This window comes from Phyllobates terribilis, unplaced genomic scaffold (assembly GCF_046119375.1).
Source record: "Phyllobates terribilis strain yellow unplaced genomic scaffold, ASM4611937v1 Scaffold_12__6_contigs__length_324123572, whole genome shotgun sequence".
Taxonomy (NCBI): Eukaryota; Metazoa; Chordata; class Amphibia; order Anura; family Dendrobatidae; genus Phyllobates; species Phyllobates terribilis.
The window spans coordinates 262,896,616-262,921,750 of NW_027362772.1; the positions used below are offsets into that span (position 1 = coordinate 262,896,616).

The 25,135-nt window shown below is 41.6% G+C and overlaps 1 protein-coding gene across 8 annotated transcripts in view; it reads left to right on the top strand.

Annotated features, from left to right (window-relative positions):
* SAMD11 (sterile alpha motif domain containing 11) overlaps positions 1 to 25,135 on the top strand; it is a 180,701-nt gene that overhangs the window by 91,614 nt on the left and 63,952 nt on the right. For all 8 annotated transcript variants that reach the window (XM_073656947.1, XM_073656944.1, XM_073656946.1 and 5 more), the window contains exons 4-5: positions 3,817 to 3,867; positions 24,122 to 24,234. In XM_073656947.1, coding sequence (XP_073513048.1) covers positions 3,817 to 3,867; positions 24,122 to 24,234 — 164 coding nt within the window. The remainder of the gene's footprint in view (positions 1 to 3,816; positions 3,868 to 24,121; positions 24,235 to 25,135) is intronic.

A 25,135-nucleotide genomic window follows, 5' to 3' on the forward strand; every position in this document is an offset into this window, starting at 1 on the left:
TAGTCACCGGAAATGGTCTTCCAACAATCTTGAAGAAGTTCCCAGAGATGCTTAGCACTTGTTGGCCCTTTTGCCTTCACTCTGCGGTCCAGCTCACCCCAAACCATCTCGATTGGGTTCAGGTCTGGTGACTGTGGAGGCCAGGTCATCTGGCGTAGCACCCCATCACTCTCCTTCTTGGTCAAATAGCCCTTACACATCCTGGAGGTGTGTTTGGGGTCATTGTCCTGTTGAAAAATAAATGATGGTCCAACTAAACGCAAACTGGATGGAATAGCATGCCGCTGCAAGATGCTGTGGTAGCCATTCTGGTTCAGTATGCCTTCAATTTTGAATAAATCCCCAACAGTGTCACCAGCAAAGCACCCCCACACCATCACACCTCCTCCTCCATGCTTCACGATGGGAACCAGGCATGTAGAGTCCATCCGTTCACCATTTCTGCGTCACACAAAGACACGGTGGTTGGAACCAAAGATCTCAAATTTGGACTCATCAGACCAAAGTACAGATTTCTACTGGTCTAATGTCCATTCCTTGTGTTCTTTAGCCCAAACAATTCTCTTCTGCTTGTTGCCTGTCCTTAGCAGTGGTTTCTTAGCAGCTATTTTACCATGAAGGCCTGCTGCACCAAGTCTCCTCTTAACAGTTGTTGTAGAGATGTGTCTGCTGCTAGAACTCTGTGTGGCATTGACCTGGTCTCTAATCTGAGCTGCTGTTAACCTGTGATTCCTGAGGCTGGTGACTCGGATAAACTTATCCTCAGAAGCAGTGGTGACTCTTGGTCTTCCTTTCCTGGGGCGGTCCTCATGTGAGCCAGTTTCTTTGTAGCGCTTGATGGCTTTTTCAACTGTACTTGGGGACACTTTCAAAGTTTGCCCAATTTTTTTGACTGACTGACCTTCATTTCTTAAAGTAATGATGGCCACTCGTTTTTCTTTACTTAGCTGATTTTTTCTTGCCATAATACAAATTCTAACAGTCTACTCAGTAGGGCTATCAGCTGTGTATCCACTAGACTTCTGCACAACACAACTGATGGTCCCAAAACCATTTATAAGGCAAGAAATCCCACTTATTAAACCTGGCAGGGCGCACCTGTGAAGTGAAAACCATTTCTGGTGACTACCTCTTGAAGCTCATCAAGAGAATGCCAAGAGTGTGCAAAGTAGTCATCAAAGCAAAAGGTGAAGAACCTAGAATATAAGACATATTTTCAGTTGTTTCACACTTTTTTGTTAAGTATATAATTCCACATGTGTTAATTCATAGTTTTGATGCCTTCAGAGTGAATGTACAATTTTCATAGTCATGAAAATAAAGAAAAATCTTTAAATGAGAAGGTGTGTCTAAACTTTTAGTCTGTACTGTATATATATATATATATATATATATATATATATATATATATATATATATTTATTTTTTTTTTTCATTATTCTGTTGTATGGTGCCATTTTTTCTCTATTTTTTCTATGCTATAAAACTTTAAAGATGTTTTCTAATTTCAGAAAGTCCCGGTTTCCCATCTGCAGATTGTCTTTAAAGAAAAACAAACGGTGCTTTACTCACCCTCCCCAGGTCAAGCGTTGAGTCCCCGCTGCTGCTCCCTGTGCCTCTTATTGACAGCAGCACTGACATTACGCCAATAGCGCTGCAGCCAATAGGTGAGCTCAGATTCCCTCCAGACAGCTCGGGCAGAGCTCAGTGATTGGCTGCAGCTCTCTCGAAGTGGCGACAATAGCAGATTCTTGCAGCAGCGGCGGAGGCTCAGTGCTGGACCAGTAAAGGGTGAGTAAGGTGAGGATTATTTATATTTATTTCATTTTTTTTTGTAAAATCAAAATGTAGTCGGGGGAGAGGGATTTTCCAAAACCAGAAAATCCCTTTATAGGGGGAATCCGATGTGGAAGTGAGCAGGGCTGGTGACGTCATGTCCATAGATATCTGCCAGCTCGCAAGCATCAGGTTTTCTGCAAGTAACCCATTAGTTAATATCTATAGAAGTGATGTCACAGCCCTACTTAGCTTCCGATGTGGAAGTGAGTGAGCTTTATTACCCTTTTTAAATAATTTACTCCCCCAAAAAAAGGAATCCTCTAAAACATGTAGAGGTGGAATAAAGAACAACCCAAAAAATGATACCTCCTAGCAGGCTCGGACTGGCCCACTGGAGAACAGGGGAATCCTCCGTTGGGCCACCACCTTCTTATATGAGCAGTACTTGGCACTATATACTTGAATCACTATGTACAGACAAAGCCAGCATCTTATTCATTTAACAATCTACTCAGTTCATTGTTATATAAATTTGTGATTGAGGATAATGTCACATTTGCATGTAGTTGAATATTGGTACCCTGGAGTTGGTCACTGGTGGGCCCTTGGCACAGCAGTCCGAAACTGCCTCCCGGACCCCTTTAAGGGACTTAACAGGAACGTCTCCAGCTTAGGATGTGACTACATTTACTGAAGCGTTTGTGTAATTTTCTTCCCGCTATACAATAGTCTGCCTCTCTGTGCTGTACAGACCATTTCAGGCCTCTTTCTTGATGTCATCAATAGCCCAAAGAAATAATGTACTGTAATTCACAATAAATATGTAATAATAGATTGGAAAAAGTGAAGACATGAGAAGAATTGTGAAACATATTCTAGTCCTGGAGACTTTTAATGAGGCTTTACATTTATTTTACTTTTTGAAGTTTAAAGTGTAGTACTTATTTCGGGATACTTTGGTTTCATGGATTTTGGATTTATTCAGTCTTATGTGATCTTTTTCTATATTTCCGGTACTCCGTTCTAGACACTTATAAGAGATTCCCATGGTGTTCATCCCCAAGCACCAAATTCACCTCTAGTGTAATCGATCGCCTAAACCTAGCATAAGGATCAGGATTGAGATCTTCAGATCAATATACAATGCTTTGGAGGTAGTCGTTCTGAGATCTATCAATCAATTTGCAAAAAAAATAAATGATGTTTTAGCTTTTTCATGGTAGCCCAGATATTAGCTATTTTATAAGGCTCTTGTGCACAGGACTGGCACGTGGTATGGATGTAAAGGGGGCTCTTCAAAAATAGGAAATTCAGCTCAAGCAGAGTTTCTGGTGCCCTACAAATGCTAACTCTTCTTCAGACCTTGTCTCTTTTGTTGTCCTGGCAAAAATGTATATGCATAGAACTATAGAAGGAATAGTTAAAATAAAAAACGATGGACACTGACAGATCCCATGATTGGAGTTGCTTTTATTCTCTAGACCCGCTCCCACATTGGTGGTGCCCCATCTTCAAAATACACTTTCAAATCAGTAGGGTGCAGATGTTCAGTACCCCACTGTGACCACTATAAGGTTGACAGAGCTCCACAACTGAGCACTGATCAGTGGTGAAGCCATGTGTTCAGGCTTGGACTGGCCCACAGGAGAACAGGAGAATCCTCTGGTGGGCCCCTTTGCAAGAGCGGACCACCACCCTTTTATATGAGCAGCACTTGGCACAATTTACTTGAAAAAGATGCTGCCTTTGTACATAGTGATTCATTTAACAATCTGCCCAGATCATTGTTATATCAATTTGTGATTTGAGGATAATGTTACATTTGCATGTAGTTGAAAAGTGGGGCCCTGGAGCTGGTTACTGGTGGGCCCTTGGCACCCGGGTCCAACGCTGCATGTGTCACACCCCCACTGATCAGATATCTTAAGGATAACAGTCCCGGACAACCCCTTTTAAGTTTGTTTTATTCTTGACTTTGCGCTGTATGTGATTTGTCTCCTTGTCTACATATTAATTAATATGTTAATTTATCAACAGGATACGGGCACATTGGGATTTAAACATCTCCTTCCAAGACTCCTCTTGCAGGTACCACATTTACTTTCCTGTTTCTGTTTTACATTATGTAAGATGTTGTTTGTCCCAGAAGTGTACTATTGTATAGATACCATTCATGTTGCATGTATCAATACTGGTTGTATAGGATGTACTGTATCTTAAAAGTATAGATTTTTTTTTAATGTTTGACAGCATTGAGGGATAGTTTTGATGTGGTATCTGCACATACACATCCATTTAAACCTTAAAGGATATGGACATGTTTAAGATGGAAAATATGATTTTTACATATGTCGCTTGTTTCCTTTAGTTAATAACATTGCACCAAGCTTCACCCTGCAATCTTCATTTCTTCATTCATTTTAAGATTTCCTGTTATGCAGTTTGAAGCCTGATGCAAGTTTCATATTTTTCTTCTGTGCGAGTGTCTCTCCCTGTAATACAGGCTGGATGTGAGATCTATTTGTATTCAGGGTGCTGTTGCCTTTATTAACTCGACAAAACTTGAGATAGAAACAAAATTCTCATATACCCTACTGTAAGTAATTAAATAGTAACAGTACATTTTTTTGATCAAAAAGTGTTTACGAAGTACCCTATCTTATGTATATGCACTATTTTTTACTTACAGCAGGGTATATGTTCATTTTGTTTCTATCTTAGGTTTATCTGTTTAATGGCCAATGTGCACATTCTCCTACACGTTGCATGTATACCAACTTGTACTCCAGTTTATTTCTTGCAGTTTGTTTTCTCTTCATTAACTGGTATAGCAGTACAGCTTCTATCCTGCACTGATTTCTAAAAAAAAAGGTGCTTTCCTCCTATCTTATCTGTTTTATCTCCCCTCCCTGAGACAGTAGATACTTTTCCTCTTTTCCACAGAGTGATCATCTGTGTACATCTGCCTTCCCATCTCTGCGGCTATATCTATTACTGAGAAAAGGTATGGGGGAAAGCAGAAAGAGCCTTCAGAACCTTTAATGAATTTTTATCAGTTTTGCAAAAGCACTGAGCTTTCAGCAGCAAAATAATAGAATTTTTTTTAATGAATACTATTTAGAAAGTTGCTTAACTTTGCATTCATGAAACAAATCAAAAATTTTAAAAAAAATCTGTGCAGAGGTTTATATAGACTTTAAAAGAGTCTATAACTTCCAGATGAACAAAAATAAAGTTCTGTTCATCATTTCTTGTTGAGGTTTTCCAAATACTATTTAGTAATTTTTTTCAGTCTTCTTAATGTTCAGCATGAAGGCTCATCATCACCCAACTTTAAAAATGGCAGATTTGCTAAAAACCTCCTTCCCATGTGTCAGTCTTTACTGTGGCTCTTGCATTCTGCTCATGGAGCAGGAGCTAATGGTAAACTATGCTGTATAAATGAAGACTGTAGAAAATTCATATATATATATATATATATATATATATATATATATATATATATATATATATATATAAAATGCCAAGATTGAGTTAGGAAGCATTTCTTGTTGTTACAGGCCCAGCAGTCTTTGCTGTGCTATGCAGAACTGATGGATTCACAGGGTTACTTATCGCCGCTGCTCCAGAAGTCTGCATTATGCGAGAGGCGCCTGACGCCGAGGCCAATTTCACACCATTCTAATCTGTCCACCTCTTGTGTGAATCAGCGGGGGCACAGCGGCCTTTTTATGTTTAAGAGGGCGTCTCGTGAATTACTTTCTGAGAACTGAGCGCTTCAGTATCTCGGCTACATTGGCTTCTAATATTTCAGTCAAGTCCTTCAAGAAGCTCATTAATCAAAAATTAGCTCTTTTTTTTTCTTCAATGAAAGAGAACAGTCTCCCAAAAGAGCGGGGACCTAGTGTGGTATTATATATTTTTTTTACTTACACATTCAACCTCGAGAAAAAAAAGCCAAATCTACCCCTGAGTAAATGTGACGTGGGCTTTGCAGTAAGATATTGAGGTTATCTGCAGTTGCCCCTGAGGTAGGTGTTAGAGTGGTTGTCTACCCCTTTTTTTTACCATTGCTCAATTGTGCTGAAAAAATAAATAAATTACAATGCACATACTCACCCACCAATTTCACACTGCTCCTGGGTGCCTACTGACCTCATTTCCTTCTCCCCTGGAGTGGTCGGCACATGCCCAGTGCTGTTGGGGGGACCCTATTATTGTTATGGAGGAGCAGCAATGGACAGTGTGTTGTTTTTTTTTATTAGAGTGGACAATCTCTTTAAGTTCTCCCTCTTGCTCCTGGTATCATTAAGTTGCATTAACTTAAAAGGGGAGACTCATCATGTCAGATGGGATCGAAGGTGGTGTCTCATCGTGTTAAATGGGATCAAAGTGGGTGTCTCGTCATATTAAACAGGATCAAAGCGGGTGTCACATCATGTTAAATGGGATCAAAGAGGGTGCCTCATCATGTTAAATGGGGTCAAAGGGGGTGTCTCACCATGTTAAATGGGACCAAAGGGGGTGTCTCATCATGTTAAATGGGATCAAACAGGGTGTCTCATCATGTTAAATGGGATCAAAGGGGGTGTCTCATCATGTTAAACGGGATCAAAAGGGGTGTCTCATCATGTTAAGTGGGATTAAAAGGGGTGTCTCATCATGTTAAACGGGATCAAAAAGGGGTGCCTCATCATGTTAAATATGATCAAAGGGGTTGTCTCATCATGTTAAACAGGATCAAAAGGGGTGTCTCATCATGTTAAATGGGATCAAAAGGGGTGCCTCATCATGTTAAACGGGATCAAAAGGGGTGTCTTATCATGTTAAATGTGATCAAAGGGGTGTCTCAATGTCTCATCATGTCAAATGTGATCAAACGGGGTGTCTCAATGTCTCATCATGTTAAATGGGATCAAAGGGGGTGTCTCATCATGTTAAACGGGATCAAAAGGGGTGTCTTATCATGTTAAATGTGATCAAAGGGGTTGTCTCATCATGTTAAATGGGACCAAAAGGGTTATCTCATCATGTCAAATGGGACCAAAGGGGGTGTCTCATCATGTTAAATGGGGTTAAAGAGGGTGTCTCATCATGGTAAATGGGACCAAAGGGGGTGTCTCATCATGTTAAATGTGATCAAAGGGGTTGTCTCATCATGTTAAATGGGATCAAAAGGGGTGTCTCATCATGTTACATGGGACCAAAGGGGGTGTCTTATCATGTTAAATGTGATCAAAGGGGTTGTCTCATCATGTTAAATGGGACCAAAAGGGTGTCTCATCATGTTGAAACACCCCTTTGATTACATTCAACATGATGAGACACCCCTTTGATCCCATTTAATATGATGAGACACCCCTTTTGATCCCATTTAACATGATGAAACACCCCTTTGATTACATTCATCATGTTAAATGGGATCAAAAGGGGTGTCTCATCATATTAAATGGGATCAAAGGGGTGCCTCATCACGTTAAATGGGATCAGAGGGGGTGTCTCATCATGTTAAATGGGATCAAAGGGATATCTCATCATGTTAAATGGGACCAAAGGGGTGTCTTATCATGTTAAATGGGGTCAAAGGGGGTGTCTCATCATGTTAAATGGGACCAAAGGGGGTGTCTCATCATGTTAAATGGGACCAAAGGGGGTGTCTCATCATGTTAAATGGAACCAAGGGGGGTGTCTCATCATGTTAAATCGGACCAAGGGGGGTGTCTCATCATGTTAAATGGGACCAAAGGGGGTGTCTCATCATGTTAAATGGGACCAAAGGGGGTGTCTCATCATGTTAAATGGGACCAAAGGGGGTGTCTCATCATGTTAAATGGGACCAAATGGGGTGTCTCATCATGTTAAATGGGACCAAAGGGGGTGTGACATCATGTTTAAGTGCTTGTAAAAACAGAAATTTCTCAACTTCTTTTTAAAAACCTTTTCCTTTCTCAAGGATAGGGGGATTTTTAATATGTTTACAGTTTGTTGTCTAGGTTACTGGCCACAACTGCAGTGTATTGGCAAGGAGCACAGTGCTCAGGAGCTCTTTCCAATGGGGTTTGTAAGTGCTGCTCTGAAGCTGGCCATATCGCTGGATTTTGCCAGATTCAGTGCCATTTTTTTCTGCAGAGTTAAAGCCACCTCTGCTTGCCGCATCGGATGTGCACAGTGTGGGCCAGGGGAAAAACGATGCTGTTGATCCAAATGGTCAATCATTTAGAAGTGCAGTGACAATCAAGAAGCATGGGAGAGCGGTGTGCTCCTAGGGAAAGATGTGACAACCCCTGTAATTCCTTTTAACTTTTGAAGAACAGTTGAGGACCGTACAGTCTTACAGAAGATGAGTAGTATTTCGCCTGATTCTTATACAGTGACACAAATCTTCAGTTCCACCATATATTCTGCATACCGGCTATCTTCTCTGGGCAGCACGGTGGCTCAGTGGTTAGCACTGTTGCTTTGCAGCCCTGGGGTCCTGGGTTCAAATCCAACCAAGGAGAACATCTGCAAGGAGTTTGTATGTTCTCCCCGTGTTTGCGTGGGTTTCCTCCAGGTTCTCCAGTTTACTCCCACACTCCAAAGACACACTGATAGGGAATCTAGATGGTGAGCCCCATCAGGGATAGCGCTATATAAGGAAAGCATAATATTAATTCTTTGATAAGACCCCTTTTTAATGTAATTTTGGTTGGTCGTCTCCAAACTATTTCGCTGTATATTGCGCCTCTAAAGAGTTAAACAGATTCTTATTCCTTTAGGTGCTTTACAGTAAATCCTGACCCTAATCCTCCCCTTTTATCCTCACGGGGGTCATCCTGCCCTAACAAGCTGTGCGCTGACGAAAGGGGCTTACACAGCTTTCCCTTACTGTATAGGACTAGTGTCAGCTATGCGTGTCCCTCCCACAGCTGTCATATCCATAAAACCGATCCCTTCAGACTGTGCTGACTCAGATTGCTGCGTCTTACCAGGTCTTTTACGGGGGTGTCACCTTCTCTTATCACCCAGCACAGAGGTTATGGGTAGAAGTAGTTCAGCTCTGGTAATGCTATGCTTATGCCCTCTACCTGCCAGTAGTAGATGGCTGTACTGCTCTCACCCAATGGATTTATTAACTACTTCCCCAGTCCTAGGACATGAAGTGCGGTTGTCATGGATAAGCCTTGCTGTATGTTTGATACATTGTATAAAATCGGCTATGAACACAAATATTTATTCTGGATCACTGCAGTTTTCCAAAGTTTTGTTAATTTGTTAATTTGTTTCAAATTTGCAAATCCAACCAAAAGTGTCCAAAGAGGCAGAAAATCATATTTGATTCAAGTCCATGAGGCCATTTTCAGAACTATAGAGCACCCAAATCTCTTCAGCTCCGCTTGGAGATTTCCATCACTGTAAATCTCTTATACAACAGTTTTAACAAAAGAGCCATTCAGATCCGCTGAGATTTCGCTCAGAAAGAAGTGTCAGTGACTTCCCGTAACAGAGGTTTGGGTGGTCTACAAGAGAGTTGCATCTGCTTCATTCTGGAAATTAGTAAAGATTCTTTCTCTGGGATTGCCCTATTTACTTGTATCTGTTGCAAAAATTGGGCAATGATTGGTGACGTCCTTAACTTTATGATTGCCAAATTATTTTTTTTGTGTTGCAACTTCACATCATGCAAAAATAATGATTGTTATTGGACCCCTCTGTTGCAAAAATGGGGCGATGATTGGTGACGGCCTTAACTTTGATTGGCAAAAAAAGTTTGTGTGTTGCAACTATACATCATGCAAAAATAATGATTGTTATTGGACCTCTCTGTTGCAAAAATAAGGTGATGATTGGTGACATCCTTAACTGTATGATTGCTAAAAAAAAATTGTGTGTTGCAACTTCACATCATGCAAAAATGATTGTTATTGGGCCCCTCTGTTGCAAAAATGCGGCCGTGATTGGGGACGTCCTTAACTTTAGGATTGCCCAAAATTTTTTTTTGTGTGTTGGGACTTTACATCATGCAAAAATAATGATTGTTATTGGGCGCCTCATTAAAATTTATGGTGTGGATTTACTGCACCAATTTCTGTTGTAGCTCCGCACTAATTTTTATAAATGCTTATTGACTAAAGCATCTTCTATTTAGGCTTTTTTATGACATTTTCTAATGTTTTAATCCCCTCTTTACAGGTAAATTATCTCAGCATCACAACCCCAGATAAAGAAAGTGCACCCTCTCTTTAATTTTTCAGCAGATCCCAATATCCTATAAATATAAACTCTCGCGCGCACAAAATGCTCCCGGAGATAACGATCACGCAACACATGCTGGCGGGGATCATCAGCTTCTTGCGGACGCTCTTGGGGATAATCAGACTCTCTGACTTCCTCCCAGAGCTGTCGGAGCTCCCGCCCCCTGGTAGCATTTATCGGATTTTATTTTCGGAGGTGGGAGGCGGCCGGGTCAGGGTGATTGGTTTCCTTATTGATCTGCGCGGCTCAGTATAATCCCTGCAGCTGCTGGGAGCTCGTTAAAGGATGGAGAGAGGCTGAGAGGGCTTTTACTCTTTATTTATATGTCTCCTCTGCTCATATTTTATGTAGGGGGAAGCGTCTTTTTAAACTTGGTACTTTTATAGAAGCCGCAGTAACTCTTTCCCTACCTGATTACTTATACGATCAGTTGCTGGGGTCAGATAAGTTCAGAGCAAACGCTGGGATCACCACAACCCCAAATCTATATATTAATCTATTTATTTATCCATAATACCCCAACCTATCTTTTCGTTGATATTTATATGCACCATGCTGTCACCTTTTAGATGGGTTGAGAAAAGCAAATTTAAAATCAAAAGATAGGGTTGATATACGGATGATAAACTATCTGTGACCTCTGATATCCACATGCATCTGTTTTCTACATCAACAATTTATAAAAGGCGAAATATAATTTGCATTGTTAAAGGGGTTGTCCACTACTTTTATATTGATGACCTATCTACAGGATAGGTCATCAATATCAAAATGGTGGGGGGATGACACCCGGCTCCTCCACCGATCAGCTGTTCCTGGTGCCGGATGGAGGTTATCAGTCAGGGAAAGGAAAAGCACAGCTCTGTCAACTGTATAATGGTCACAATGTGGTACTGTAAATCCACCCCCATTCATTCCAACAGGGGTGGCTGTGCAATACCCAGCCGCGGCCACTTTACAGTTTACAATGCTTTGCTGTGCAGTTCCGCAACTGATCACATGCAGCTCCGCAACTGATCACATGCAGCTCCGCAACTGAACACATGCAACTGGCACTGAGAACAGCGATCAATGTGAGGGCCGGGTGTCGCACCCCCACCTATCTGATATTGACGATAGGATAAAAGTAGTGGATCCGCCAAAAATGGATGTCATACAGATGCTCACCATATGACATCTGTTTTTTTTTATGCACCTTTTGAGTATAATTGGCAGTTCTGATCCAAAAAAACACAGATCAGGCTAATGCGTGCGGCAATTTTTTCCTTTTGTTCACTCATGTGATCTACCCCATTGTCTTGCATTGCTCCCTCTGCTGTCCCCATTTTGCATATGGACATGTATAATATGCTCTTCATTTACCTTTTCTAGTAAATGCTGGAAAGTAGTAACCCAAACTGGTAATCTTACAGGCAACAAGTCAGCAACAGATGAAGTTAAAAATCGGTAGAGTTTACGACTCAGATGGCTGATGTACTGCAGCCATAATTTGGGCTGTAACCTGCATTTGGGGTCTTTCTTTTTCATCTTATTGCTTGTGCTCTGTAAATGTATGACTTTCCTTCTGAGTGTGCAGGCTCTTCCCGGTGTGACAGTAGTCGACACATCTCGGACAATGCTGTTTCCATCAACTTGAGCAAACTGATAACTCCTAACTTCTGCTCTCTTTTCAAAGCCTGCAGAAACACAGTAAGAGAGACAAGCTGCAGCTGCATCCCCCTCCTCCCCATCCTACTATATTACTTCTTTTATAGATCCACTTACAGCAGATTTTTCCTCTGCAGATTTTGCTGCCAATCTGTTTTGAACTCCATATGTAAAACATGAAGATTTTGATGTGGATTTACGGTAGATTTCACCCCGGCTACTTTGAAAAGCAGGCGAACTCCGCTGTGATCAATCACAACAGATATGTGCATGATGCGGATTTTATAATCAGCAACTTGTGGATGAGATTTGTACTGTAATGCATCGCGGATTTTAGCTGCACAAATCTGCAGCAATTCTGTACTGTGTGAACTTCTCTCTAGAGAGAGATTGCAGGTAGAGGAGCACAACAGGTTTCTGGACAGAGAGGTAAATGCTGCTTACCCATCTAATATCCTGTTATATGTACTATTATTATAAAGAATAAAATGGACATTTTATTTGATGCCTTTCCCAATGCATGCCTTGACTAGGAGCCGGCCCTGTTTTGTCTTTATAGCGGGAATGTACAGTAGCGCTGCCTGTCCCTTTATTTGACACCTTAGGGCTTTTTTTTTTCTTATAAGGAGATGATAATGTCACAGGATGTCGTTATGTCAGATGCTGTTATGTTCTGCATTTTAGCTCTTCTGATGGAGAAGGAATGCACGAGCGGGTAGAGGAAGACTGACACATCTTTATCATACTGGAGAGGATCATACAAGGATTCTCTCAACATTCCTTTAATTAATTCATCTGAGGATAGCAATTACCCTTTAAGAAGCCAATGCTGCTTCCAGCTGAATCTTGGTGACTGCTGTGATCTAGAAATGAAATATTGAGAGGAAATAACATTTTTTGGCGGTACGGTTACTTGCGATGACGTCTGTAGCCTGGGCACGGTGTCGCTTCTATATCCCATAAAGTGGCCATAATGGTTTTGCCACAGTAAACACGATGTCAGAAGAAACACCTTATTAATAATAATGTATGTAAAATGAAACATAAAATAACATATATCAAGATTTTTTTTTTTTTGCCCCACTGCCATAATTAAGGGGGTTTTGGACACATGGAGAAAAGTATCAGAAGTCTTAAAAATAATAAAGTAAAAACAAATAAAGAAACAAAGTTTCTCTTGTTTTGAGCATGATCCTTTGGATCTTCAGTCGTATGGTTTGTATTGAGAAATCACAGCTCGCTCTGTAACGAAACGCTGTAACAAAATGTTCAGATGGGAAATTAGAAGCAGAAAATGGATGGATCTAAATTGTCTTTTCCAGTGGGATTTTGAACAGCGGCTCTCTTCTGTTTGTGCCTAGATTATCCTTATGCACTTTATCACTGTGTCCATCCTAATAAAGAACTGTAAAAACTAAGACATCATGTCCCCTGCCAGGTCTGCCCCATAGAAAAAAAAAACAACAACATATACCGTACTTGCTGAAATATCCAGCGCTGAGGATCTTGCTCCTTTTCTGACCCAAAATGCGTCGGTGTTGGCACGCTTGAATGTGGATGACATGTTCCAGATGGCCACATGGGCATAGAGATTTCATTTTCTTAGCTGTGTATAGTGATCTGTCTTGTGTCATTGAAGACATATTGACTCTCCTAATTTAGTAAATACTTGCATTACCTATAAAATTTCATTCCCCCTGTGCAAAGGTAGAAATGAATATTCAACTGGGTGCTACTGCTCCCCTCTTCAATTGGCTGTACCCCCTACTCTGTTTTATACTGGCAGTGACATGATGTGTCCAATTGAAGCACTATGGTAACACCCAGTTGTGAATGTATTCAGACATTTCCTGGAGGAGTAACTGAAGAACAGATTAATGAAAACTTTTGAGAACAGGTGTTCGAGCAAAATAATTTGCTAAAACAGGTATGTCAGGAGAGCCAATAGGTCCACGTTTTTAATGTAGCCGCTTAACTGTATCATCTCGTGAATATAGTAATTTGACTTTATCCACTTCATACCACGACCAGCAGCTTCATATTTAGAGCAGGGCAGCATGGTGGCTTAGTGGTTTGCACTATCGCGCTGGGGTGCTGGGTTCAAATCCCACCAAGGACAACATCTGCAAGGAGTTTGTATGTTCTCCCCGTGTTTGCGTGGGTTTCCTCCGGGTTCTCCGGTTTCCTCCCACACTCCAAAGACATACTGATAGGGAATGTAGATTGTGAGCCACAATGGGGACAGTGATGATAATGTCTGTAAAGTGCTGTGGAATTAATGGTGTTATATAAGTGAGTAAAATAAATATTTAGGCTGGCAACTTGCAATCAATATTTATTTAAGGGTAAGAGCAGGTGTGCGGCAAAACTTCGCCCTTCTGTGGCGCTAATGGCCGAGCGATTATGAAATAGAGGTGGGAAGTTTTTTGGCCATGGGACCAGCCGCACGACTAGACTTATGCTAAAGGGGAACCCTACTTATGATAGGAAGGTTTCATCTGCTTTAGTGCAGTCTAGTGAATCCATCAGCAGGTACAGGATGTTTTATAACAGGTTAAATTCTATAGAGGTTCTCCTTGAAGCACGTCTGTCACCAGATGAAATATATTCATCTGCATATATTATCAAATAGATAGCTCAGAACTGATAAGTCTGTTGTACTTACTGTGAAAATCCATGTCAGGATGAATATATAATGTTTTATCAATTTTTACAATCAATCTAACCTGATTGATAGCTCCTCAGGGTCCCTCCTCCCTGCTGCTGGCTAGATCCCCCACTGCTCAGTATAAGCTGCAGCTGTCAATCAGGCTGGGTGGGTGGAAAGAGAATATAATTGGACTCATGAGCTCACTCACTCTTTAGCAGGACTTATTTTAATATCAGAAATATAAAGCCACTCATATGGATTTTCACAGTAAATACACCAGCTTTACCAGGTCTAAGAGATCGATTTAATAATGTATGTAGTTTGTATTGTGAAATCTGGTGACCGATCCACTGTAATGTGTAATATCTATCCTGCTAGTAGGGATTGTAGGTGGTGATGAGCAAACCCGAACTTAAAAGTTCAGGGTTCGTACCGGACACTTAGTGTCCAGTATTAAACGTCGCGCACAGACTTCTACAGGAAGTCCGTTGCAATGTTCAGAGTTCCGGGGTAAGTTCGGGAGGAGAAAGATAGAGAGAGAGAATATTTTCCTGCTCAAAACTTTGGGTTTTCAATGTGATTTAGGTTCTGCTTCAAGTTCAGGTACAGTTCTGGTTCCCGAACCGAACTTTGGAATAAAGTCCGGGTCGGGTACCAGAACCCAAACTTCCACAGGTCTACTCATCCCTAATTGTAGGCAACGGAGGGTAATTTGAAAGATCTCAATTGGAAAATAATGATGTATATTTAAAAGTTTTATAACTTTTCAGTGATTACGCCTAAGTTACCTAAATTTGGGAAAAAGCTTTAAGGCACAGAAAAGACGCCCAGTATCCTGCTCTATAAACTCTGCACATCTGGTCCACTCCTGTATTTTGGGCAGGGCACTATATGAGCAGTACATTACTATTATTGGTGCACCGTTGTTACATATGTCTCCCATTCAGATTCAGGATTGCATTTTTCTCCTGCAGCCATGCACATTTTGGCCACGGTCATTGGTTGTCCCCCACCCCAGAGATGCTGTTAATCACCCTCAGGATTGCGGCGCTGGCATCTTTCCGCAGGCTCCAGCTCCTCTAATAGGATTGGCAGAGTCAGTGTTTCTTGAACAGCTTAAGGCATTTGGTTAATTGATTCCAAATCACCTTGATTACAAATATGCTAATTACTTTTTCTGCCCCCCTGCTGTGACCTCCTCCCCACCTCTGTCTCTTCCCCTAACCTCCTCCTTTTCTGGGTCAGCGAGAGGGTGCCCTCCTGTCCGGTTTCCTTTTAAAAGTCTATTCCTTCCACGTCTTTCTCTCAGAAATATCCATGAATAATTCAGACCAGAATATGCTGAGGGTGACAGAAAGTAATGCCAATTGACCATTTCACTGCCTGGAGACTCTACTGGTTCACTGGCCGCCTTCTATCCGAGAGTGAAGTGCTTAGAAAATGTCAAGGACGGATGATGAGAGTGGGACCGGTGTAGGAGTGGAGTATTTCTGGACTGCACGGAATATTCTGACCTCTGTACGAGTTCAGTCTGACCTTGCTTCCTGGGGTGACGGCTTTGCATCTAGAAATAAGCATCATTTTCGTTAGGAATTTGGACTGCTATAACAAAAATGGGGGTTTCTGAGGTTGGAAAAAAATATTGTCTCCTTCTGTCCTGAAATAACTTTGGGCCATCTCTAAACATTAGAATGAGGCCCCATTTACTTACATAGGACCAGCGTCAGACTGGGTTGGTAAAGGCCCACCAGTAACATTGATTCTTGGGGCACACGGTTCAGCTACATGCAAAAATAACCTGACCCTAGCACACAAATGTACTTTTTCTTCTATGTCATATTTACTTGGCTAGCATGTTTAATGAATAATTAGGTTATAACTTTTTAGTTTAATAGCACTATTCATTAGCACTGCTTTACAGGGGCGGCCTACCGGAGGATTCTTCTGCTCTCCTGTGGGCCAGTCCGAGCCTGCATAGCACTGATTTGCAATGTCAGACCCAACCCATTGAAAGGTGTTGTGTTTCAGGGAAAAAAAAGGGACCTTTACACCAAGACAACCCCTTTAGCCATTATACACAATTGTAACTTGTCACTTTCTGATTCTTTAAGCTTCTTCTCCAAGACGCTTCCTTTAAGTCATAGAAAAGACCAGTGGAATATTTGACCCAAATAAACAATTTATGTGCAGAACATTTGGATCTCGGTGCATACTGATCTGAACAATAGCCCTATTGATGCCGGGGAAAGAGCTGGCACTCTACAGTTTTTCTTGAAAACTATCCGACCCTGTCCAGGTCAATATGACACAACACTAGTCTGACCTAACGAAACCACCCTAGCTATATCTGGTAGGCGCTGATTTAAATTTACTTACTGGAAGCCATTGATATTTAAGTCCCCGTATAGTCTAGATAGCTGTCGGCTGATCATTCCGTCCGCAGCCATCTCTCTTGACTCTCCCATACACAGGAAAGCTCGCCCGAGTGCTCCTGTGTTCTTCACCAGAGAGCCGCTGCCGGACATCTTTGGTGGCTGTCCGAAATCAGTCATACTGGATCTTTATCACCACAACAATCATCTGTCGGTGGATCCCCATTCTTCACATAAGTGTCAGCCGAACCCATTCATTTCGGTAGGTGTGCCCGACTTCTGTCTAATGTGTAGTAGAGGTTGTAGTAGATCGGCTCACTCAGCTGCTCACAGAGGTAATCACAGGAACGTTTTCCATGTAAGTTTTCAACTGGTTTATTGAAAAAACGTACTTCATAAACCAGTTCAAAATTAGATAAACAAACACGACCCTTCTGGCATAACTGGAGAACAAAATAGCATACAGTACAGTCTGTGTGGCTGTGGGGATTTGCCCGCTTGTGGAAAAACAAGCACAGCTCTAGAGATCTCATCTCCAGACACACCGAACACTGAATGAGTCCATAGACTCCACCTTTACCTTCTAGACCTTTGGTGGAGATATGGTGAATAACCTCCCACCTACTCTTCAGTTGTTCACAAAAACCCAGCCCTTAATATGGCCGATTAACCCCTCTAAGCACTTAGTATGCAGGAGCAATTTTTCAGGCTTATATTACTGAGACTAACATCCTGAGTGACACATATCTCCCCTCCAGTACTTTACCAGTGATCTTCTCACAGGGTTTTTAGAGTGACTATGTGATCTGCCATCGGACAGACACACATAGTACCCCAAAAAAGTGAAAATTTAGAATACATCCCTTGATCAGTGTTCACATTGAGTCCCTTGTATGTCCGTAAACTCTTTACCTTTATTTTTCTACTGTTCACATACAATGGTTTTACAAAAGGTGTTTGGTTATCAGTGGTTTGTTAGTTGATAATTAAAAATGGGCCCCAGCATGGTCTAAAAATAAATGCAAAAAAACCCCCAAAACAAGCATATAATCACTTACTATTGTTCTGCCAACCCTCTTCTCCACCTCTGTCGGTGGAGTCTAAGTGAGTTACAGGGGAGCCATATTCCAAAAATGTGATTCCAATGTAAAAAGCATGCAGTCAAAAAACATGTTGCCAAGCTGCATTGATTCACATAAAAATCGCATGCGCTTTTTTAAAATAAGTACATCTAGCCAAATTATTATCATTATAAAAGCTGAAAAAGTTTCTCCAGCACTATCCAGGTAAGACTTTTCCACTCATCCGAGAACCATTCTAACCTTCATACAACCCCGTGTGTTTCCCAGCTACATCTGCGCTAATGCTTTTCCGAGCATTATTAAAGCCACCTTGTCGTCCCCTCCAGCCGCTGGTGATTACTCTAAGCGTATTTCCATTGTTTTTATTAGCCTAAGGTGTAAGAACTTGAGATTTATAGAAATGTGGAATTAGGTGTCAGTAAAACATCTCTGCTCCTTTCCAAAAAATCTTTAAAGGGAAACTGTCACCAGGATTTTGCTACCCCATCTGAGAGCAGCATTGTGTAGAGGCAGATGCCCTGATTCCCACGATATGTCGCTTACTGGGCTTCTTGCTGCAGTTTTGATAAAATTACTGTTTTATCTGTTACAGATCTACCAGTTCCTGAAATATCCCCACCGACACCCCTGATTGGCAACTTTTTGTATGCACAAGGAGAAAGCTGCCAATCAGTGATGTGGGCGGGGTTGGACTACGTAGCAGGAGGTTTACTAGTCCTCTAGCGATAATCTCCTGCTGAGAAAACTGTGATTTTATCAGAACTACAGCAAGCAACCCAATAAGTGATACATCACAGGAATCAGTGTCTCTGCCTCTACATTATGCTGGTATCAGAATAGGTGGCAAAAACCTGGTGACAAGTTCCCTTTAAGGCACTCTTGAAAGTGATTGAAAAGACCCCACTATTGTATCAGGTGTTGGGGTTCAGATAAGTGCGGGGAATTGATCGTCTATCCGTATTAGATATGTGGTGGTCCAACTTTTGGCACGTCTGTCGATCAGCTGCTTTATGAGGCCTTGGTGCTTGCTGGAGAGTTGTGGCCCCTTCAAACTGTTAATGGGCAGAGATGCTGCAATTCAGACCCCCAATAATCTAAATGGCCTATCCTAAGGAATTTATAGTGTGATCCCACTATCCTATTCCTTTAGTCTTACTACCCCCCTATTTATTGCTAGGATACAATGGATCACTTAGCAAAAGGTAGAGAACAGATGCAGGGCAATTTCACAGCAGAGTCAGACTACACTAGGCTTAATTGTAGTCTGTTACCAAGGAAACGCATCACTGTACACAGGAGCTGCATTTGTAAATGGGAACATTTGTAAAAGTTGCTAATTTCTTCATTTTAGATGCATTAAAAAATGAAAAATGCTTTTGGACAGGGACCTTTTAGATGCCAGTATGTAGTTTTGACTTAGAAAAAAAAATAAAATCGCTGTTGACAGGTGCTTTTAAGAGAGTCACTAGTAATTTTTTTTTTGAGGTTGTGATTGCTACATCTGAATGACACACTTTTTTTTTTTATATATCCGTGCAATTAAATTGTAGGAGGGCAGGTTTACGTAAACCCCTCAAACGCAAGACCATAATGGTGTATTTACAGTCTCGGAGAGAATTGGCACCTCCACCGTTTAGGATTGGGAGGCTAATTAGTTTGACCTTGTGTTGCCAAGACTTTTTTTTATTTTTTTTTTTTAATAACTCCGAGGCTCTCTTGTGCATTAGAGGTTAAAATTAAGCGGCCCTCTGAAGACCTTTCAATCCTAAGTGGAAAATATAAGGTGGACTATGCGAATGGAAGAGGAGATCCGGAGATTTTATCGTTAAGTGAAGAGCATTAAAGATAGGATTTACAGCTGTGCCTCCTCTTATTTATTTATTACATCCCCCCCTTGCTCGCTGAATTCTAATGAGCTAATTAGCGGATTCCCGTGGGACGTGAGTTTGTGAGCGGGAAAGGGGAGGGAGCAGGGGGATAAGAAGGAAAGGAAGAGGGGAGCGGTAAAGGGGGACAGCGGAGAGGTGACGGGAGCTCATTAGGAGGTATCAGCCTCTTCTAGCAGCCTACGGCGGGGTCTAGGAAGGAGTGCATCAGGCGGGAAGCGGGATTATGGAGCTGACAAGACTGTGGAAGGTGCTGGTAGCTCGGAAAGCCATGCTGAACAATCCCTTCTTAACCCACCTGCTGCCAAGACAAGAGACGCTCAACTGTGCTTATCTCCAGCACTGGGGAACTTGTTATTTTTTGTTATTTTTCAGACTATTTTTTTTTTTCCTCCAAAAAGTTTTGTATAGATAATGTAAGGTTTAATGAACAAATATCGGAACAGTTCATTGTCTGTTTCTATGGCGGAGACAATATGCCACATGCCCAGATATTATAGAATTCCTGTCCATTTTTGGACAATATTTGCAAAATTATTACTTCTCATTTCTATGATGTGAGAGACATCATAAACCTGCCGGACTAGTCTGGGGAAAGCAATAATTGTCCAAGTTGAATTTCTTTTCTTTAGTCAACCTCAAGATAAGATGGAGCTCACTTTTTTTTCTGTAAATTGAGGTTAATTTATGGCAGTTTGGGAGTTGAGCCTTGCATTATTCCCTCATGTCTGTGGCGAGAATGAAATTGTTTGCCATGTGTATAAGATAGAGGCTGGATATCCATCTCATTAACATAAGGGAATCTCTCAGCAAGTTTTTGCTATGTAATCTGGCAGCAACATGATGTAGGGACAGAGACTCTGATTCCAACGATGTATCACTTAGTTTACTGGGTGCAGCAGTTGTGATACAATCACAGTTTTCTCTGCTGCAGATCTAGCAGAGCTCGGAATGCTGAGTTCTGTATAACCCCGCCCACATCACTGATTGGCTGCTTTCTGTGTACACTGTGTATTGACAGAAAGTTGCTTATCAGTAGTGGGAGCGGGGTTGGACCAGGAGGTCCTGTCGTGATAATCTCCTGCTGATAAAACACTGATTGTATTGAAAGAACAAAACACAGCCTAGTAAATGACACATCGCTGGAATCTTTGAGTCTTTGCCTCTACATCAGATTATATAGCAAAAACCTACTGACAGATTCCCTTTAACCTTGTGCTCCTTATGTTAATAAGCTGGTCATGCAGCCTCTGTCTAACAGATTTCATAAGAGATAACATATTCCCTTTCAGAGGTATTAACACACACGGCGCCCCCAAAAAAGGCAGAACTTCTGTTCTAACACTTCACAGACCCTTGATACACAAAGCTTTTGGCCACATCATACCTCATGGCATGCGGCAACTGCAAAAAAAAAAAAGCACTGACTTACCTGTCTATTCTTTTAAAGATCCTGGCTGATCCAACTTAAGAAACGCGTTGGGGACAAGGCTATTGGACCTCTATTTTCAGGGCAATTACTCGTCCCCTAGGTATATAGTAGGATACAGAAAATACAGAAAAACCGCTGTGTCAGCCATATTACCCAAATCCATCATAGTGTGAGGAAGAAGCAAGTCTATGAGTTAGAACAGTTTAATCTGTTTGAAATGCGTCAGCATCTTCCTGGACCTTCGGCATGATGTGAACAGTGTTGTCTTTTTTTTTTAAACAAACTTTTTGGATGAGTGCTGTAGACTACTATTGATTTGATTTTAGAAAATGCAGCATCAGATGCTCCTTCCTCTAGTCCTTGTTGATGGCATGTCTCTTTCAGCTATTCTGTTGCCAGCAGCTGAATGTCTCATATCGATCTATTCATAAAAGTATCATTCTGGGGTCTTTTTCCTAAGTAAACAACAAGGACGAAAGAAAGCTTTTTTTTCCCAGTAGGGGGATGGTTGTGTTGGAAAAAATATCTTATTGTAAACCATATTGAAAATTTCCTTGCAGTTTATATGTTAAGATCGGTCACAGCTGACATACCTTATGAACTTTAGGACTCGCATATATATAAAATATTGATCTGGTAAACATTTCATATATGAAGATAAAGTGGACTTTTCACTTGCCATTAATATGTAACTTTTTTTACCTGGTGTAAACGCCGCTGTTCTCCTGAATCCAGCGATATTTTTCTTTTGTTTCTACGCCTCTTTGTTCCTGAGATATGGCCCATTCTTCCCTGTATACAAATCAAGCCTTTTTTTAGCCAACTGGGGGTGGTCCTCAAGAGAACGCCCACAGAAGAGAGATTAGAAGCACGCCCACTTGACTGAAAGGACAAAACTTATGTACAGAAAAGAGGAGGCCATATCTCAGGAACGCAGAGGTCTAGAAACAAAAGAAAAACATCGCCGGATTCAGAAGAACAGCGACGTTTACACCAGGTTAAAACAATACATATTTATGGCAAGTGATAGATCCTCTTTAAATATGTAGGAAGCCAATGAAGAAAGCATATATAATATCCAAAATATGCATCTGTAAGACTTCCAAAACAAGTCAATGAGGGGATTTATATTTTATGTTTCCGAACAGGTAAGATGATACGCATGATGGGCTTATCAGTGTACGTAGGAGAGACAGGCCCACAGGCACCATTGAAAAATGAATGAGGCGATCATCTCTGGCCATGACAGCCAGCTGTGAGGTGCAGACCAATGTGTCTGGCTGTGATACAAGGCTAGGGATAACTCTATTTGTGCCGAGGCTTCATTACCTTACCCATAAGGATACATTGCAGCCCCCCTCTCCCTCCCATCTTCGTGCTGATGGTAACATTAATCTCCATTTGTCCTCTGGACCAGTCTTCCCCTCTGCGATCTGTGAGATTAGGCACATAGAGAACTGGTAATCGCCTCCTAAACTGCTTACAAACCAGCAATATTTACATAATGCTCTGCACCGGGAGAGGATCACACCCAAGGGGGATTACCGTATGCATGAACACTGTCTGCAGACATTACCTCCCACCCCCCCCCCCCCTTATTAATTACCTCGATGCAGGTACAATCGGTAAAGGTGGTCATTTAAAAGCTCAGTATCGTGGGTGTTGGTCTAAGATTTGGGAAGGGTACTAGAAAAAAAAGTTTCTTTTTTTTTTATCCAGTCTAGCCAAAATGCTGGTAATATGGAGACAGCCTGATCCAATTAGGGGGTCTTACAAACAGATTAGCTCTGCTTCTGTCACAGGGGGCTGCTGGCCATGGTGCTGGAGGGCTTTTATGTGCCAATAGGTGGGGGCTTAGTGGGTATATATATGGTTTAAAGTGCACCGTCAAGCCAATAGCTCCTGCGGAAGAGGAGGTTGAGTACAACTTGACGTCGTCCTCTTCTGCCTTCCACCAACCCATGCAGACAATGTGCTGTGTGTTGCAGGGACAAAGATGGGGGTCTCAGATCATGTGAGTAAATATGCAATCCTAGAATCGGCCCGGCGTACAGATTATTAGGAATTATTGGCTTAGTTGAAATATGAAGCTGAGAAGTTGTGGAAGACGTACATGGAGTCTCTGCCTGCTCATTCCTCTCACAAGGAGATCCCAGCGTCTTTTACCATAAACATTTGGCAGCTACAAAGTCACTTCAGGACTTTAAACTACGGAGGGGATATGATGCCGCTCCCAGCATCCCTTATCATGAAATATTAGATCTGTAATTACCGGAAGGGGAATGCTTCTCCTTGTCATGCTTGATAACCCACAGAAATAATAATGATTTAGCGGCCTCCATCCAGTGATCTCAGAGCAATCGGTAGGAGTAGTGCTTTGCCAGTTTTAATTGGTGCTCATTAGATGTACGATACTTCAGGACTTCAACCAAGCTGGAGGCTGACTGGGAGATAGTGGGTCATATAGGGTGGCAGTATGGGTGGTAAGTGTTCATATATCTGATATGTATTATATATTGTGTGCAGCATTTATTTTTGTACTTTATGATGCATTTTTGTCTGTCCCTGTCTGGGCTACTATTCATACATCTATAAGTTTATTTTTGGAGTGTGTGGGTGGAAACTGGGAGACCTGGAGGAAACCCACCAGAATATAGGGAGGGAAACAAATTATACTGAATGACCCCAGTTCTGAATGTTGGTGAGAAGTCCTTTTGGTTTATAAATCAAGCACCATTCCTAATATGTAGCCATAGCTCCTACACTAGTATATACAGTGGCCGACATACCATTAGTGCCACCGGTGCAGCCGCACAGGGGCCCAAGAAGTAAGGGGGCCCAATTCTAGCTCCAAAGTAGGTGGAATTGTGCATTATGATGAGCTATTGGGCTGCAAAGGGCCCATATATTCTTCTTGCACAGGGGCCCTCATCTGTCTGTATATCGGGTGTTTGAATTATCTTACTAGTGACAGTCAAGAATTTAGTTACAGTACTGCAATCTTCTTTTTTTACATTTTCTATTATCTTTACTTACAGCCGTGATAACGACCTTTCCAGCATCATCACCAACCTTCACCAGAGCCACCAACTCGTTATGCCCGAAAATCAGAGTAAAAGAAACAGTCATCAGCTCACTTTTTCATCTACAGGTCAGTAATCAGCAGTTGTATTAATGATCCTGGCTAATAGTACTGAAAGGGGTATCTACCCGACCAGAGGGGGAGGTCAGCCAATCAGCTCAAATGACATGGATTGGACAAGGTTATAGTGTGAGAGTGTCGGTGTCATATGTACTCTTCTTCTCTTCCTCCACCACTTTTGGACCCCTTTATATCTTGAAGTTTGTAATTTTACAAGTAAAAACCTCCTGTTTGTGCCTTCATTGGCTCCTCTACACGGTGATGGTGAAAGGAGGTGTGATCACAATATAGATTTAATAGGATCTGGAATACAGATGGACCCTCTCCTGGTTGGCGTCATGCATTTTTCTGAACCAGGGGAGATTACTAGCACTATATACAAACATTGGGCAAGATATTGTCCAATATTGATATGAACTCATGACCTAGAACTGATGGCTTTAGGTCATGAGTTCATATCATTCCCAGAAGCTCATGACCTAGAACTGATGGCTTTAGGTCATGAATTCATATCTTTACCCAGAAGCTCACAACCTAGAACTGACTGCTTTAGGTCATGAATTCATATCTTTCCCCGGAAGCTCACGACCTAGAACTGACTGCTTTAGGTCATGAATTCATATCTTTCCCCGGAAGCTCACGACCTAGAACTGATTGCTTTAGGCCATGAGTTCATATCTTTCCCGAAAGCTCACGACCTAGAACTGACTGCTTTAGGTCATGAGTTCATATCTTTCCAAAAAGTTCACGACCTCGAACTGACTGCTTTAGGTCATGAGTTCACATCTTTCCCCGGAAGCTCATGACCTAGAACTGACTGCTTTAGGTCATGAGTTCATATCTTTCCCCGGAAGCTCATGACCTAGAACTGATGGCTTTAGGTCATGAATTCATATCTTTCCATAAAGCT